The sequence below is a fragment of the Adiantum capillus-veneris genome, chromosome 14, assembly GCF_014529385.1.
Source record: "Adiantum capillus-veneris isolate H3 chromosome 14, ASM1452938v2, whole genome shotgun sequence".
NCBI classification, from domain to species: domain Eukaryota; kingdom Viridiplantae; phylum Streptophyta; class Polypodiopsida; order Polypodiales; family Pteridaceae; genus Adiantum; species Adiantum capillus-veneris.
Genome location: NC_140944.1, coordinates 152,061,152 through 152,078,219, shown reverse-complemented (window position 1 = coordinate 152,078,219; position 17,068 = coordinate 152,061,152). Strand labels below are relative to the sequence as shown.

At 43.2% G+C, this 17,068-nt stretch overlaps 1 protein-coding gene and 1 pseudogene across 1 annotated transcript; one reads left to right on the top strand and one right to left on the bottom strand.

The window, feature by feature from the left end:
* Window positions 1–6,982: 6,982 nt before the first annotated feature.
* Window positions 6,983–7,783, bottom strand: LOC147443371 (uncharacterized; annotated as a pseudogene).
* A 7,147-nt stretch (window positions 7,784–14,930) lies between these two features.
* Window positions 14,931–16,818, top strand: LOC147443370 (uncharacterized). Its single transcript, XM_086529852.1, has one exon. It carries the CDS (start codon window positions 15,423–15,425, stop codon window positions 16,746–16,748), a length of 1,326 nt encoding a protein of 441 aa, XP_086385978.1. The 5' UTR covers window positions 14,931–15,422; the 3' UTR covers window positions 16,749–16,818.
* The last annotated feature ends 250 nt before the right edge of the window (window positions 16,819–17,068 follow it).

Here is a 17,068-nt window from a genome sequence, read left to right as displayed (position 1 = left end):
TGAGTTACAGGTGTCACGGGTTTATGCATTTGTTTGTGGATTTCTACGTACGTTTTTTGACCATATTATGGGCTGATTTATACTCTATACGTTTGCTCTTTGATTGAGCAGCAGGTGTTGTTAGATTTGCAACACTACTTTGTTGTGGCAGTTTGTTGGTTGGTTACAGGTTTCTCATTGTTGCATTCTTGTTGTAATGGGCACTAAAGAGGACACAGTTTTCAATATTGAGAAATTGGATGATGCTAATTTCTCATATTGGAAAGATCAGATTTGGGATGTCTTGGTGCAGAAGAAACAGATTCGACCTCTAAAGTTGCAGGGAGTTAAGCCAAAGAACATGGAGAGGGATGATTGGGAGGAGTTGGATGAGATGTGCAGGTCTACCATTAGGCTTTCCCTTTCAAAGTCTGTTTATTACAATGTGAAAGATGCACAGGGTGGAGCTTATGAGCTATGGCAGCGGATTTGCGATATGTATGATAAGCATTCGGCTGCTTCTATGGTGTATTGGATTAAAAAGCTTATTGATTTGCGAATGGAGGAAGGTGCTTCCATGAATGCGCATTTGAATGAGTTCAATACAATTTTCAGCCAACTTGCTACGCAGAAAATTACGTTTGAGGAAAATGTAAAAGCTATGTTTTTACTTGTCCCGTTGCCTGAGTCATGGGACACATTTAGGACAGCCATAAGTAACTCGGTTCCTGCGGATGAGTTGACAAGTACTAATGTGGAGTCTAGTCTTCTCACGGAAGAGAGTAATCGAAAGAATAATGCAGGTAGTAAGTCTTCTAGTGCAATGGTTGTCAGAGGCAGGACTATGGACAAGTATAAGTCCAACAGGGGTAAATCTAGAAGCAAGTCCCGTGCAGGCACAAGTAAAAAGGATGTGGAATGTTTTCATTGTGGTAGAAAAGGCCATTTCAAAAAGGATTGCTACAAGTGGAAAAGGGAAAATGGAGATGGTAAGAAGAAAGACCATGATGCTAAGGACAAGCCTAAATCCAATATCAAGATTGAGGAGTTAAATGCAACACAGGGAGAGTGTAGCTCTCAAGATGACCATGTATGTGCTCCGACTAGTGCTACTAGTGAAGAGCTTGGTGATGTGTTGCTTGCATCCTATTTTGATGACGCTTTTCTTCTCACTCATGAGCGTAGTATGCCTATGGATTGGGTCATTGACAATGGTGCTTCTTTTCACGTTACGCCTCATAGGTCATGGTTTCATGACTATGATGCTTCGAGCACAGGTACTGTCAGGATTGCCGATGGGCGTTCTATGCAGATTCATGGCATTGGGGATATTCATTTGGCTATGCCAAACTCTACTACGCTTGTCTTGCAGCGTGTGCGTCATGTGCCGGCTCTTGCAAAAAGCTTGATTAGTGTGGGTCAGTTGGATTCACTTGGTTTCAATGTATCTTTTGGTGATGGAGGTTGGAAGATCACTAAGGGCAGCCTTGTTTTGGTTAAAGGTGCTAAGAGGAATACGTTGTATTCCCTTTGTGTAGCTAGTGTGGCTGATCACATTGTGGGGATCACTGAGCAACCTCCTGCTTCTTTATGGCATCAGCGTTTGGGGCATATGTCACTGAAAGGTTTGAAGTTGTTGGCACGTGCGGATTACATTCCCGTTTCAGATTTTGGTGGTTTTGAGTTTTGTGAGCATTGCCTTTATGGCCGACATGCTCAATCTTCTCATAAGAAGAGTGTTCCACACAGATCTTTGGAAAAGCTAGCTTTGGTGCATAGTGATGTATGTGGGCCGATGCCCAATGCTTCTCTTGGAGGTGCTATGTACTTTGTTACGTTCATTGATGATGCTAGCAAGAAGGTATGGGCATACCCCATTCGTAAGAAGGATATGGTGTTTGATATATTTAAGCAATGGTTGGCTCTTGTTGAAAACCAATCAGGTTGTAAGTTGAAGTGCTTACGTACGGACAATGGGGGTGAATTTATGTCTCATGCTTTCACAACATTATGTGTTGAGAAGGGTATACGGCGCGAGCTTAGTGCTCCCTATACACCTCCTCAAAATGGTGTGGCAGAGCGCATGAACAGGACTATACAGGAAAAAGTCCGTAGTATGCTTTCTATGGCTGGTTTGTCAAATGGATTTTGGGATGAAGCTGTTGCCACTTCTGTGCATTTGATAAATCGTTCACCTAGTGTTCCTTTGGGCTTCAAAGTGCCTGAAGAGGTATGGACAGGTTTGCCACCTTCGTATGGTCACCTTCGTGTTTTTGGCTGTGAAGCTTATGTACATGTACCTAAGGCAAAACGCAGCAAATTGGATCCAAAGAGCAAGAGATGTATCTTCTTGGGTTATGGTAGCTCTGGTGAGATGGGTTATCGATTGTGGGATCCTATTGACAGGAAGATTGTGCGCAGCCATGATGTTGTTTTTCATGAGGACTCTATGTATAGAGAATCACCGCGAACGGTTGAGGTTCGGCGTGTGATATTTGAGGAGGTTGGTCATCGGTATGATGGTCCCATGGCTGCTTGTGGGCAGCCCATTGACCCTCAAGTGGGAGATCAGCCCTTGTTGGGAGATCATGTAGATGTGGGACAGCCAGATGCACCTCCTGCACAGTCTTTGAGGCGTTCAGAGCGGCGTGCAAGACAGCCTCAGCGTTTTGTGCCTTCTATGGATTATGTATTGTTGACTGATTGCGGGGAGCCATCATGTTATGATGAGGCCATGTCTAGTGTTGACAAGCTCAAGTGGGAGTAGGCTATGCAGTCAGAGATGGATTCGTTGATCCAAAATGAAACGTGGGAGCTTACTCCTTTGCCAAAGGGTAAGAAGGCACTACCATGCAAGTGGGTTTACAAGATAAAATTGTGTTCAATGGATGCAAAGCCTAGGTACAAAGCAAGGCTTGTGGCTAAAGGATTCAAGCAACAGAAGGGCATTGATTTTGACGAGATCTTCTCCCCAGTGGTGAAGATGTCTACTTTGCGTATGTTGTTTGCCTTGGTAGCTACAGAAGACATGGAGTTGAAGCAAATGGATGTAAAGACATCTTTCTTACATCCGGACTTGCACGAGGATTTGTACATGGAGCAACCAAGTGGGTTTGTTATTCATGGTTCAAAGAAGATGGTATGCCGGCTTCTTAAGACCTTGTATGGGCTGAAGCAATCATCTCGTGAATGGTATCGTAAGTTTGATGCATTCATGAGTTCATTGGGCTATGTACGTAGTTATGAGGACCCATACCTCTATACTCGCAAGGCTGCAGATGGTAGTCTTATTGTTTTGGTTTTGTATGTGGATGACATGCTGATCACAGGGAAGTGTATTTCTGATGTGGATGCCTTGAAACATAGGCTACATGAGACCTTTTCCATGAAGGATCTTGGGGATGCCAGTCATATTTTGGGTATGCGGATCACTCGTGATCGTTCTTGCAAGATGCTCTTTCTTAGTCAGAAAGAGTACATTGACAAGGTGCTTGAGCGTTTTCATATGGAAGGGGGGAAGGCCATTAGTACCCCGTTGCCTCCATATGTAAAAATCAGCCATGATGACTGCCCTCAGACAGATTTGGAGACTACAGAGATGTCTCAGATTCCCTATGCGTCAGCTGTTGGTTCCTTGATGTATGCCATGGTGGCTACGCGTCCAGATCTTGCTCATGCAGTTGGTGTGGTTAGCAAGTACATGTCTAACCCGGGCAAGCGTCATTGGGATGCAGTGAGAGGTATTCTCAGATACTTGAGAGGGACTTCAGAGTTGTCCCTATGTTATGGTGAGAAGGATATGTCTGTTTGCGGATATACAGATTCAGACTATGCAGGGTCAGTGGACTCGAGGAAGTCTACTAGCGGCTATGTGTTCACAGTTGCAGGTGGACCGGTTTCGTGGGCATCACGTTTACAGCCATGCATTGCTTTGAGCACTACAAAGGCTGAATATATGGCTGCCACTGAGGCTGCCAAGGAGGCCGTATGGCTCTCACGACTAGTGGGAGATCTTGGTATGGCTGGTGATGCTCCGATTCTACATTGTGATAGCCAGAGTACCATAGCGTTGGCACGGAATCCTGTCTTCCATTCGAAGACAAAGCACATTGAGGTGAGGTATCACTTCATACGAGAGGTGCTAGAGGACAAGCGCATAGAGCTTGTCAAGGTACACACTGACGATAACCTTGCTGATGTACTCACGAAGTCGTTAGCCTCACAGCGGTTTGCACACTGCAGATCGCTGATGGGTATGGCTTGACTTCTTTTGCTGTACTTTGGCCACTTTAAAGGCACACTGCCTTTAAGTGGGAGATTGTTGGGTTAAAGGCCCGTGTGCCCGGCTGCCCGTTGTTCAGCCGCCCATGTACAGCCATTCATTTACTCATTCATAATAACTATACTCATAACTACACATTGTAGTGTGAGTATCGCCCCGCCACACACTGTGTCTATCTCCTTCTTCGTGCTGGCTCTCTGTGTGTGTGTGCTCTCCGATCCCAACAGATATTGCGGCAGTCATGAATGTTGGGGAGCCCATCTTCTCCATCAAATCTCTGATACCAGTTGCAGGAACTATGACAGCCTCCCTAATCAACATGACCTCGACATAGCAGAGATGAGCAAGGGATAAGACGAGTGTGCACACAACAAACGAGAGAGTTATATTTTAGGTTTTTGAGACTTTTAAAGGCATTACAAAGGTTTCACATATAAAGGCCGCCCAAGTTGGGATGATCTCCAACATATTTCCCTTGAGCAGAAAGGGCATAAATGCTACAACCCTACCACACATCAAGTGAGGGTGAGGAGGGATATTCTTTTTGATGAGTTGAAGGGTTGGTCCCGCTTGGAAGGCCTTGCCCAAAAATCTATATACATGTTGGAGACTACATTTTCCATAGGTCCTTACATTAGAGGTGGACTATCCTGTGTCCCTACACCAAGCAACCTAAAAGAAGAGCACTTCTAGGCAAGGAGTGGACAAAATATCACATAAGCCTTCTTGAAGATTCTTTGGTCCTCTTATATCAGAATCAATTTTGAAGGAGATAATGAAGAAGAGCAATGAAATCCACTAGAACATGCTACTACGATGGACAAATGTGTGTGTGTGTGTGTGTGTGTGTGTGTGTGTGTGTGTGTGTGTGTGCGCACGTGCACGGTATGGGACATATTGCTCTATCAACGTGGGGCTTGACCACTTCTAGTGGGATTTAGTTCTGTAATCGGACACTCAAATGTCCTGTTTCTCTAGCAACTTGTCACAATTATTTGGTGAATCTAGAAAAAACATTCATAGGTCATGTTCGTATCTTAGGTTAGCTATGAGGTGAAGAACATAGCCAAATTTTACTTTTTTCAAAATTAATATCAAATTAAGATTATAATGATAAGTTTTAAGATGAAAAAATCATAGAAATTTAGTGCAGTTTTAACAAAATTTTCATAAATTGAATATAACTTCTCATCAAAATAAGATTTTGCATATATTTCAAGGTGTATGGATAAGAAAAAACTTATTATAGGAAGAAATTGAGCTTCATAACCTAGTTATGGGACTAGATTTTTGTTATAATCAAAACACCAAAATCTTGAAAATGTTGACAAAGAGGAAAATTTTGGTCTTTCAAGGCCTCTTTCATTAACATGATGAGGTTACGGGACAAAACCTAAGGTGTATAATGTATCTATAGGGCAATACCCATCAAATAAGCATTTTTCAAGGGTTCAAATTCATAGGCATCTTGTAATTTAAGCTCATTTTAAAACATTTGTAGTGCGATATTTTCTTGCAAAAACACATTGCTTTGAAAAACTAATCAAAGTTTGTATATAGATCTCCCAATTGTGTCCATATGAGGTACTTGTATACAAATAAGTGAGATGAATGAAAAATCAAAAAATGGACTTTATTTTAAGGCCTATCTTTGATAAAAAAAAGATCATAATTACAACATGCGCAATTTTTTGGATATGTCATAAATCACCAAATGTGGCTTGCATAACCATTAAAAATTATCACCTTATGTAATGGAGTCATAGATCTAGTATATATGCATCGTAAGACATTGTAAATTTAGATGAACTAAATGTTTTTTGTGATCGTTAATTGAATTTGTGAACATTGCATATTTGATCCACAGGACTTTTTATATTTAATTCTAGTCACAAAGGATTTTTTTCTCACATGACAATTGTAAAAATATCAAACACATATATAAGTAGCTACCACGGATTATTGCATGCACCCTGCTCATTTGTTTCGTAGGCTAGAGTACGAATTTTAATGAAACATTGAATGTTGTTTTTTTTTTCTTTAAAACCATAAGCGCGGGGAATTGAATTAGAAGAGCAAAATGTTTACATGACAGCTACTGGAGCTGCGATTTGACCTGACCAGGGATATAAACCAATACAAGAAACCGATACAAAAGGTGATCCGATACAACAAGGGAATCAGATACATAGGCCAACAAAACCCGGAAACAGCAATGCCAAGCTTATACACTAGCACATCGATCAATCTCTGATTGAAGCCTTTCCAAGTAGTAATATCCTTCGCCGATCCTTGTTTCTAGCTGATCAATTTCTATGGCCATTTCATTTTCCCAATCAGCCCTCTTGAGGATATTGTCGTCCAGATCACTCCCTCCAGCACCCCAACCTTGGATCCGATAGCCGAAGAATTTGGAGTCATGAATTTTCTTTTTTGTTCAATATAAAATAACCTGGTCTTTGGAGATTTGAATGTCCTGCACATTTAGAGATGACAACAGGGTTTTCAGACTAGGGGTCTGGTAAGCAATTTCAAACAGTTTACAATTTCGCTCTCGCCAAATAAGCCATAGAAGCTCACCTCTAGCCTTATTCCAAAACATTGTTAGCATTCCTATGTTGTCTCCTAATAGGAGGTGTTTCCAAGATGGGGAGCGGTCCAATGTGTTAAGTAGAGGAGATAGCAATTGTTTGTTTTTTGGGCAAGCTACAAACAGATGGGCTATATCTTTGACCCCCCTTTTGCATCTACAACAGATCCCTGTACTAAGATTAGCTTGCATGCCCTCTTGCCCGTCCATATCGCTTTGTGAAGAATCAGCCAGAGCAATACTGATTTTTTGGGTTCGATAGCCTGGGACCATATATTTTTGAATTTAAATTCCCACTGGGAGTGAGAGGAGTTGACTTTCCATCTTCTGTTGAGAGTGTTGGGAATGGAATTGACTGCTTTGCTTCTCTTCCATACTGGGTTGTGGAGTTTGAATCTTCCTGCTAATGTGAAAGCTCGAAGGTCGAGATGGTCAGGGTTTTGGAGAGTCCAAGTGAGGTTGAGGGGGAATTGCCTGATTCTAGACCGGATGAGGGAGAGATCCCAAGGCATGTCTTTGAACCGGAGAGACAACTCGATATCAGTTAGCCAGTCCTCAGTTCCTGGATCCCACAATTGGGACCACAACTTGAGACCCTTCTTGTGGAGGATTAGGGATTTCCTATAGAGGGAAGGAGGAATGCCTATACAAGGCCACCAAATAGAATCATTAGGGGGCACCGAGAACCTGTGTTGGGAGAGGGTATTAATTTGAAGATTGTCTTTGTGTCGGTTTCATGCTTGCATGAAGGACCTCAACAGGTCAGAGCCGGCTGGGGAAACATGTTGATTCCCAAAGAAAATGACAGCGATAGGGAGGTGCGTCCATCCCTTGAGATCAGACAACCGAAATTTGGTTAACTTCCTGAATAAAAGCCTTGCCCATTCCTCATTAGGTTGTTGAAGGGCAGAGACAATTAGTTTAACTGCCATCTTATCAGCGACGTGATTAAGGTTTTTGACTCCTAAACCCCCATTGTGCTTTGGAAGCGTACAGATATCCCAAGAGACCTTGGCATTTTTCTTCACAAAGGGGTCACCTGCCCATAGAAAATTCCTGCAAATCTTAGAGATCCTCAAAAGATGACAATCTGCAGGTCTCCAACATCCAAAGAAAAATAACACGTAGGCATTGAGAAAATGATTGATGACTATAACACGCCCTGGCAGGGAATGTTGGAATCCGATCCATCTACTGAGTTTAGATTGGAACTTGTTGCACACCCAGTCCCATCGAGCCTTCAAAGAAACGCCAACCCCCATGGGGATGCCCAATAGTATGAAGATCTCCCTTCCTTGATAATCTTGCAGCCATTCATGGATATCTAGTCGGGGATAGCATAGTGTGAGAAGACCCCAGTTTTGGTATGGTTTACAAGAGACCCTGAGGCTAGACAAAAAAAATTCATTGCCTCCCAGAATTCTAAGAGGGTGGATTCCTCATCAGTAAGAAGAGCATTAGTGTCATCCATGAACTGAGAGAGGCACTGTTGGACATCAGAACCAAGTATGGAAATCCCTTTAATGAGGCCCTTAGCCATCCTGTCTTTACTAGACAGTTGAGGGAGTTAGCTGCTATGGCAACAAAAGGGGAGCCAGAGGACAACCCTGTCTTACCGATCTTGAAAGTGTGAACACATCTGACAAACCGCCATTCAGAGACACCCTTGCTCGTGCATTGCCCATAAGATTCTTAATAAATAGGACCATTCAATCATCGAAGCCCATGGCTTCCAAACATCTGAGAATGAAGGACCATTCTAGCCTATCATAGGCTTTATCAAAGTCAATCTTAACAAAAAAAAAATTCTGTCCTGATTCAGTAGCATGTTCAAACCCTCCCACAAGGAGATCACAACCTCGACAAGTTTCCTTCCTTTGATGATTCCCTTTTGTTCCTTAGAGATCCATTTCATCAGCAGGGTGCAGATATGTTGGCCACAGATTTAGCCATGATTTTGTAGGCTGTGTTCAGCATAATCAAAGGTCTCCAGTTAGACAGGTCCTCCTTGACTCCTCGTTTGTGGAGTAGCTTGATTACACCCGTATTCATGGAACACGGGAGAGCTTCGTGGAAAAGGGACTCTTCCCAGACGGCCAACAGATAGGGGGCTAATAGCTCTTTGAATTGTTGAAAGAATTCAGCTGGGAGACCATCTAGTTTGGGGGTTTTATAGGGCTTGAGGCTCTCAATAGCCAGTAGAATGTCAGAAATGGACAAGGGGATTTCAGCGGTAGCAGCCTCTTGAGTTGGAATAACTTTAGACCGGCATGACAGGGTTTCTGAGCGGGCTTCAACTGCTTCCAGAGACATTATATTACTTGTTACAATGAAGCTGTTTTTTTCTTTTCTCTATGTTTCTAGCAATTTGATGGTCATATGTCGATTGTCGGGGGGTCTGAACATGGAGGAAAAGTGGCCTCTGACATATTCTAGATTTTTGGTGTCAGATGCTATCGGAGCAGGGGCTTGGAAAAAGGGGATCCGATCCCTTGCATTTTTTTTCATAAGGGATTTGAACATCTCTTTGGACGGTCTATCTATCTTTCCTGCCCACCATTTCTTGAAGAAGTCTGATGAGTGCTTCAACATGACATCCTCCTCTTGTCTAAGCCTCTGACGCAGAGATGAAATAGTGCTCTGAATATCTTATGAGGAGGGAGAAACTTCAAGACTAGCCAGTTCTTCATACATTTTGTCCCTTCTTTTCCTACGAATTAACATGACTTCCTTTCTAAAATGAATAAGCTTATTTTGAGTGTCCTGGATAGCTTGGCTCCAAGCCCTTGCTGGGGAGCGGCTAGATGTGAAGGCCCAAGAACAAATATCCTGGATGGCCTCTTTGACAACTGGCAGGTGAAACAAGGAGGGATCTATGTGAAACCAATTGTTCCTGACTTTAGAGTCCTTGTCATCAATGGTTATCACTAACGGATAGTGATCAGAGATGCATGTGTTGTATCTTGGTTTAGCCTTGACTCTAGTATAAGAATTAGCTAGGGAAACATCCACATAGCATCTATCCAATCGTGCTTTCCTTGCTAAGTCCCCTTTCCCATAATTTTGCCATGTGAACTCCCCTACGTTTCCTATGTCCCAGAGCTGCTGCCCATGTTTGAGAGATTCCCAAGCGTCATGTTCTGCACCCCTGACAGTTATACCCTTGGAGAGGAATCTGTCCTCCAATGTTTCTACCATGTTGAAATCCCCAACCACAATGAGGGGTTCCTAAAGAGTAGCCAAGTCTTTCCAAATTTGAATGCGATCAGAGACAGAGCCCCCTGCATATACCTCGACCAGCCTGGCATTATACGGATGGGGAAGGGATACAAAGCACCAATTAAGGCCGAACATGGGAGTCAAGTTGCTGCTTCTGAACTCCTCAAGGAAGCCTAGAACACAACCTCCAGAACCATGGGGGTGAGTATCCTGGAACCATACATGTTTCTTGGAGATCCCTTCCAAAGCAGAGATCAATTCTTGACCAGTGCTTTTGACCTCCTGAAGAATGAAGAAGTCAACGACGTTGTTCCTACTTCAGTTAGCTATCTTCTTGACTTTGTTGGGGTCTGAAATCCCCTTTACATTCCAGGACAGTAGTTTCATTTGGTAACTCTTTTATTTCTGTTGTTACTTGACTGCCTCGGTCGGGTCTGGGTGACACTAGCATGGTTACATTTGTTGTCCTTCAAAATGTCCATGGGAGTAGGGACATTAGGAAGAGGGACAAGTGCTAGATCACTATTGGATCTATTTTCTTTGTTAAGGTCAGGCAGGGACTGGTGATCAAGAGTGTTAACCTCTTCTTCCAACCTTGATGTTGCTGCAGGCACATTTTCTTGAGTAGGAGGGATGTACTCCCCTGTCTCATCTGAGTTTGACTCTACATATTCTTGTAGACGGGCCAAGACTGCAAACGTGTTGTGGAGAGAAAAACTACCCTTTGTGGAAGAGCCAAGTTTGCTAGCAGCCTGGTTGGTTTTCCCTTTGGTCTTGTTTTGGGGATTGACGGTCTGCACTGGTTCAAGGTCTTTGGGAGCCGGGGCAGCTGCGAGATCCGGGTTTGAGGGAGTATCTTTGGGAGGAGTCTTGAGGGGGTACTCCTTCACAAAGTGTCCAAGTTTCCCACACAAGAAGCAAGTGTCAGGTAGGTATTTGTATTCAATGGGTTGGTCGAATACCTCACCATCATCTATCCTGATTTCGATAGAAGAAGGAAGATTGTTCGGGTTAGAGATATCTATCTCAACCAGAACTTGAGGATGCCAAGCCGGATTGTAGAAGTCCTGGCGCGGTCTGCCTCCTAGAACTTTGGCTAATCGACTTGCAATGGGCCCGAGGTGGCTATACAGATGCATTGAAAGATTTGTAAATTCTACCGACACCGGTTAGTTTCTAGAGGTCAAGATTTCAGGGTTGAAGGTTTTATTCCACCTAAATAGACACAAGGGGGAGTTGCGAATCACCCATCGATCGTAACTCAGAGCCTGGAAGGCCATGGCAGCTTCCTTGAAGACAAACAAGAAATGATTCTTGGGTAAACATTGTATGGATTCCACTTCAATGCCTCTAGCAGTCCATTGTTGTTTGATCCATGCTTTCAAAAGGTCGATCGGGGGGCGAGGGCCAGCTAGCAGGCCTACCAGTGCTCTATTCTCCTGCTCGACTTTCCTAACTTGGTAAAATGACTAAAAGCTTATCTTGAGGTGCTTGTCCTTCGCCAAGGTGAGTATTTCCAGCAGATGTCGGATCTGCTAGTCTTCCGAGAGAGTCATCACCATTTGGAAGCTACTCTTTGCTTTGGAGGAGGTGGTGCCGTGCAGAGATGGCGTGCTGAAGCTTTCTCGGCGAACTCTAGCGGTAAAACTTTCGCAATGAGGGGGTCAGTGCTTGACAGGACCTGGGGAGGTCCTATGGGAGCCAGCTGGAGCACACTCTGGAGTAGTAGTGACGTGCGATGTGGGAGGGGGTTCGCAACATCCCATGCGAATGAAGAAGGTGGATGAGAGGGGAAAGGGGAGCGTTGTGAGAATGAAGATGAGACGAACATCCCGCCCGAGCGGACAGACACGAAGGAGGTTAGCAGATCTTAACACTAGTTTTGTAAAATCGGACACTCAAATGTCCTGAGACACTAAAGTATCTTGTTTTTCAAGCAACTTGTCATAATTATTTGGTGAATCTAGAAAAAAATAATCATAGGCCAGGTTCATATCTTAGGTAGCTATGAGGTGAAAAACATAGCCAAATTTTACTTTCACCAAAATTAATATCAAATTAAGATTATAATGATAAGTTTTAAGATGAAAAAATCATAGAAATTTAGTACAGTTTTAACAAAATTTTCATAAATTGAATATAACTTCTCATCAAAATAAGAATTTGCATAGATTTCAAGGTGTATGGATAGGAAAAAACTTATTATAGCAAGAAATTGAGTTTCATAACCTAGTTATGGGATTAGATTTTAGTTATAATCAGAAGACCAAAATCTTGAAAATGCTGACAAAGAGTAAAATTTTGGTCTTTCAAAGCCTCTTTCATTAACATGATGAGGTTGTGGGACAAAACCTAAGGTGTATAATGTATTTATAAGTCAATACCCATCAACTAAGCATTTTTCAAGGTTCAAACTCATAGGCATCTTGTAATTTAAGCTCATGTTAAATAAAAAGTAGTGCATAATTTCTTTGCAAAATAAACATTGCTATAAAAAACTAATGAAAGTGTGCTTATAAATCTCCCAATTGTGTTCATATGAAGTATTTATATACAAATAAGTGAGATGAACGAAAAAATCCAAAAGTGGACTTTATTTTAAGGCTTATCTTTGATAAATAAAAAATCATAATTACAACATGCACAGTTTTTTGGATATGCCATAAATCACCAAACGTGGATTGCATAACCATTTAAAATTATCACCTTATCTAATGGAGTAATAGATCTAGTATATATGCATCATAAGACATTGTAAATTTAGATGAACTAAATGTTTTTGTGACCGTTAATTGAATTTGTGAACGTTGCATATTTGACCCACAGGACTTTCTATATTTAATTCTAGTCACAAAGAATTTTGTTCTCACATAACAATTGAAAAAATATCAAACACATATATAAGTAGTTACCACGGATTATTGCACGCACCCTGCTCAATTTTTCTTAGGTTAGAGTATAAGTTTTAATGAAACATTGAATGATGTTTTGCGTAGGTTCTTTTCATGAGTATAGTTACTGTTGAGGTTATGATCAAAAGTGACGGATTACAATTTATATGAGTACTTTGAATAACATTTTATAAGCTTGCAAAAGCATTTCTTGAGATGTGTTCAAGATTTCATGTACCATTTTATTTAAATTCGCGAAAAAAGGACACTTTTGGTACCAAACTAGTGTAAAACCATACTTACATAGAGCTTAAACCATCAATATTCCTCCATTGGTTAAAACCTCCTAGACCTTGCTCGTCATATCATTCTCATTGAATGTTGTTTTGTGTAGGTTCTTTTCATGAGTGTAATTACTATTGACGTTATGATAAAAATGAGGGATTATAACTTTTATGAATACTTTGAATAACATTTTATAAGTTTGCAAAAGCATTTCTTGAGATCTGTTCTAGATTTCATGTACCATTGTATTTAAATTCACAAAAAAAAGGACACTAAAGTATCATTTTTGGTACCAAACTAGTGTTAAAGGTAGAACTTGCACTGTATGGGACATATTGCCCTATCAATGTGGAACTTGCACACAACCACCAATGATAATAGATTGATTACTTAGTTGAGAGGGCATTGTGCCAATTTAGAAACTACTCAGTTAAAATGCATTGTGCCAATGACCTATTGGAGAGATCAAAACGAACTCTTGATGCCTTGTGAACTGTGTGCAATCCAATTAGATGTTAGTACGTGGGCGGATACGGAGAAATTTCATTGAAGGGCATGTGTAAAGGGGTGACGATGATGGTGATAAGGCCATCTGATAGGATCTTTTGTGCGATTGACTCGTTTTGTCTCTGTTCACCTCTTGCTCATCCTGTTCTATGAAGCCACGACCAGACTCCATTGAGTCCATTCCAGAATCCAGATTCGTCTCTCTCTCTCTCTCTCTCTCTCTCTCTGGGGATGCCTTCCCCGCGACTCCGAGTCCCACTTTGGAAGTCGAGGTGCCCTGCGGTGAGCGGCAGTCTGGCGAGCTTGAAGAAGGATTTCCTTTCACCCTTGAGGATGCGGTCGCTTTTTATTATTGTTTAATTTAACTCTCACAGTCTCACTATTGTGTATTGTGATGGGAGTTTCAATCTCGTGGGTAGATACGTACTCCCAGAGGATCTCTAATGCATGTGGTGCCTTTATTAGTCCATGTATGTGGCGCCCTCAGCTTGCTGCCTACCCCATTTTCTTTTCCGGATACTCCTCTCCTCCAATCGAGTCTCTTCAGCACTCAGAGTCAGCAATGAGCCCCTCGTGCCACCTCCTCTCAGTCCTCTTTGATGAGTCTCAGTTCTCTCTCTCTCTCTCTCTCACAGACTCTCTGTCTCTCTCATTCCGATTTCACGCCGGCTGCCGGCCTCTGATTGGGGCCCTACAATTAGCTGCCCCTGGGGCCTGGTCCCTGAATGGAGGAGCCCAGCACCACACGACTATCTAGTATCCAGTAGTCGCGAGTCGCAGGACTCTCTCTCTCTCTCTCTCAGCAGAGGCCGCTTGAAAGTGGAGGGGGAGTGACTCCAGTCTCTTGCTCGCTCTCTAGGCCTATATAGGTCTCTGAATGAACCGGTCTCATTTGTTCGCTTGTGGACCTTGTGGTACACTTTTGGTGGTTGACGTGGCGAGGCATGCAGCAGCGTGATGGACATTTGCCAAAAGCATCTTGTATTGTGCACTTTTTGAATGGACATGATTTGAGAGAGAGAGAGAGAGAGAGAGAGACATGATTTGAGAGAGAGAGAGAGAGAGGGGCACACATATATATATATATATACACACACGCTTTTTCCTTGCCTGTTTCTCTAGCTATTAGGCTACTCTCTCTCGTCTCGTCACACAAAGAGAGAGAGAGAGAGAGAGAGAGCCCCCACATATACGCACGCGTGACGGAGAGAAGCCTGTTTCTTTCACTACGCCCTATTACGAGTTTTCTGCGCGCTCTCTCTCTCTCTCGCTTCACATCTCTCTCTCTCTCTGTCTCTGTCTCTCGCTGTCCTCCTCGTCACACACGATACCACATACAAAAAAAGACAGCTGTTTCGTGCGGCAATGCGTACACCAAAGCCTTTCTCCATTGGTGCGGCCAGACCGTCTCGTGCTTTTCAATAAGAAATCTTCTTTCCGTTAAAGGGAAACCCTACCTCTCAAATGCATTCAAAGCAATGGAATTCCCCCAGCGTCAGCTAGTAGGAGCAGGTGTACCGTGTAACACATGTTTCATAGGTCTACACAAACAAGGCTGCTTTCATGAAGATCATGTAGACGTGCTGTGCACAGCCTACTTCAGTGCAAGCATGTAGGGTTCTTTGCTGCGTGTCCGCTTTTTTGCAGCGTACTAAAAACTGCAGCCTCAATGGCGGTCTGCACGCTTAATTTGCCCAAGAGAGCTAACAGAGCGCCTTTCAGCCCTTGCTTTAGAAGAGAGGAGCTTTGCTACTGCACGGAAGAATTAGGCTCAGAGAGCATAAGCTGCCGGAGCGGCACAACAGAAGGTACAAAAGCTGCCACGCAGAATCATGGCCACCATGGAAGCTACCGAGCAGCATATTGTGGGCACCATGACAGCGATGTGGTAAGAGCCGCTGCTAAAGGCACATGGCAGAAGGCATATATGTCTGGTACGTCCTCGCCTTCCATGAATGAGATGTTGCTTCGTGCAGCAGGCCAAGGCGCGAGCTGTCAGCATGTCTGGCCATTTCCTCCACCCCTCTCATCTCTTTCGAGTGGCCGCCCAATCATGCGGTCTTTTAAATCCAATGGCCGCTTTGTTCTTCAAAGAGTGAACGCCACTTCCAGTAGCCCATTCCGTGCAGTGAGGGAAAGCGGGCGGTTGAGATTGATTTTGGCCTCTTCAGCTTCCGGCCTTAATTGCAATGGGGAAAGGGAATATGCATTAACTCGGAAGACCAACAAGAAGTATAAAGCTTGTAAAGATGAGGGAGATGATGAGCAGTATGTAAGGTCATTAAGATTGTCGGCGTGCCAACCTAGTCATCGTCATCCCAGAGCTTTAATATGTGTGCCAAAAAGTATCAAGGTCTTTGGAAGGAGTTGGAACTCTGTGGGAGCTTCCTATGTATATTGCTTACCGAGTACATTAAGGTTGCTACTAGAGAGGGCCCAAAGGCTAAGCTTACACGAGGGGCAAACTTCTCGCGCTGGCAGCGGCTGCTTGATGAGTGCAATTGAATGTGGAAATGTACAGGGGCTCCATTCTGGGAGAGAAGGCAATGCGGCGCCGGTACACGAAGCTGCAAAGAGGAATGCTGGCCCGGCCTTGCAAGGCATTGAAGCTGGCAACCAGCTTAAACACGGCAAGACGCCGGCACTCTGCTGTGTTCATGACAATAACGTCATGAGTACTGTAGAGAAGAGGGAACAAGAGTATGCAATCTTATCCTTGAGCTTCAATGGCCTGGACGTTGTGCTTCTACTGATGGAGGGACGTACCGGCGCAGGCCGGTCGATGAGCATCATTAAGGGAAGCAGTATCTATGACAGCTACAGCAATGTCGACGTGCAGGCAGCGAGTATTCGAACGCCTACCACATGGCGTGTATATTATGACCGGAATAGTGCAGCAGCAGCTACTTGCTCTGAAAGAAAGCTGGACGAGCAGGCGAGCTTATACCATACATGGCACACATCCAAGCCCCTTGATTTCAGAATCGCAGCTTAACTGTATATCTTTTCGCCTCCTCAGCCACAATTATTGTTACTGTAAGTAATTGAAGCTCCCTCTTTGATTAGCGATCGCCATGTAAATGAATCGACGATGTTGCTCAATGCTATATATATATATAAAAAAAAAACAATAATGCGCCAGAACATTCGTGTCTGTTTGTTTACGCGGCATCAATTGGATTTAGGCCCTTATTAGGGTGGCAATCATCAGGCGCTTAGCCTTACTCAGAGAGTAAGATCGACGATGTGATGTATATAATTGTTTAAAGGGAAACAGTGTCAACGGTGTCAGCCGTGTAGGATTCAGAAATCTTA

Excerpts from the sequence above, each read along its gene's own strand:
- LOC147443370 (XM_086529852.1), top strand. The coding sequence starts at position 15,423 with ATGGCGGTCTGCACGCTTAATTTGCCCAAGAGAGCTAACAGAGCGCCT.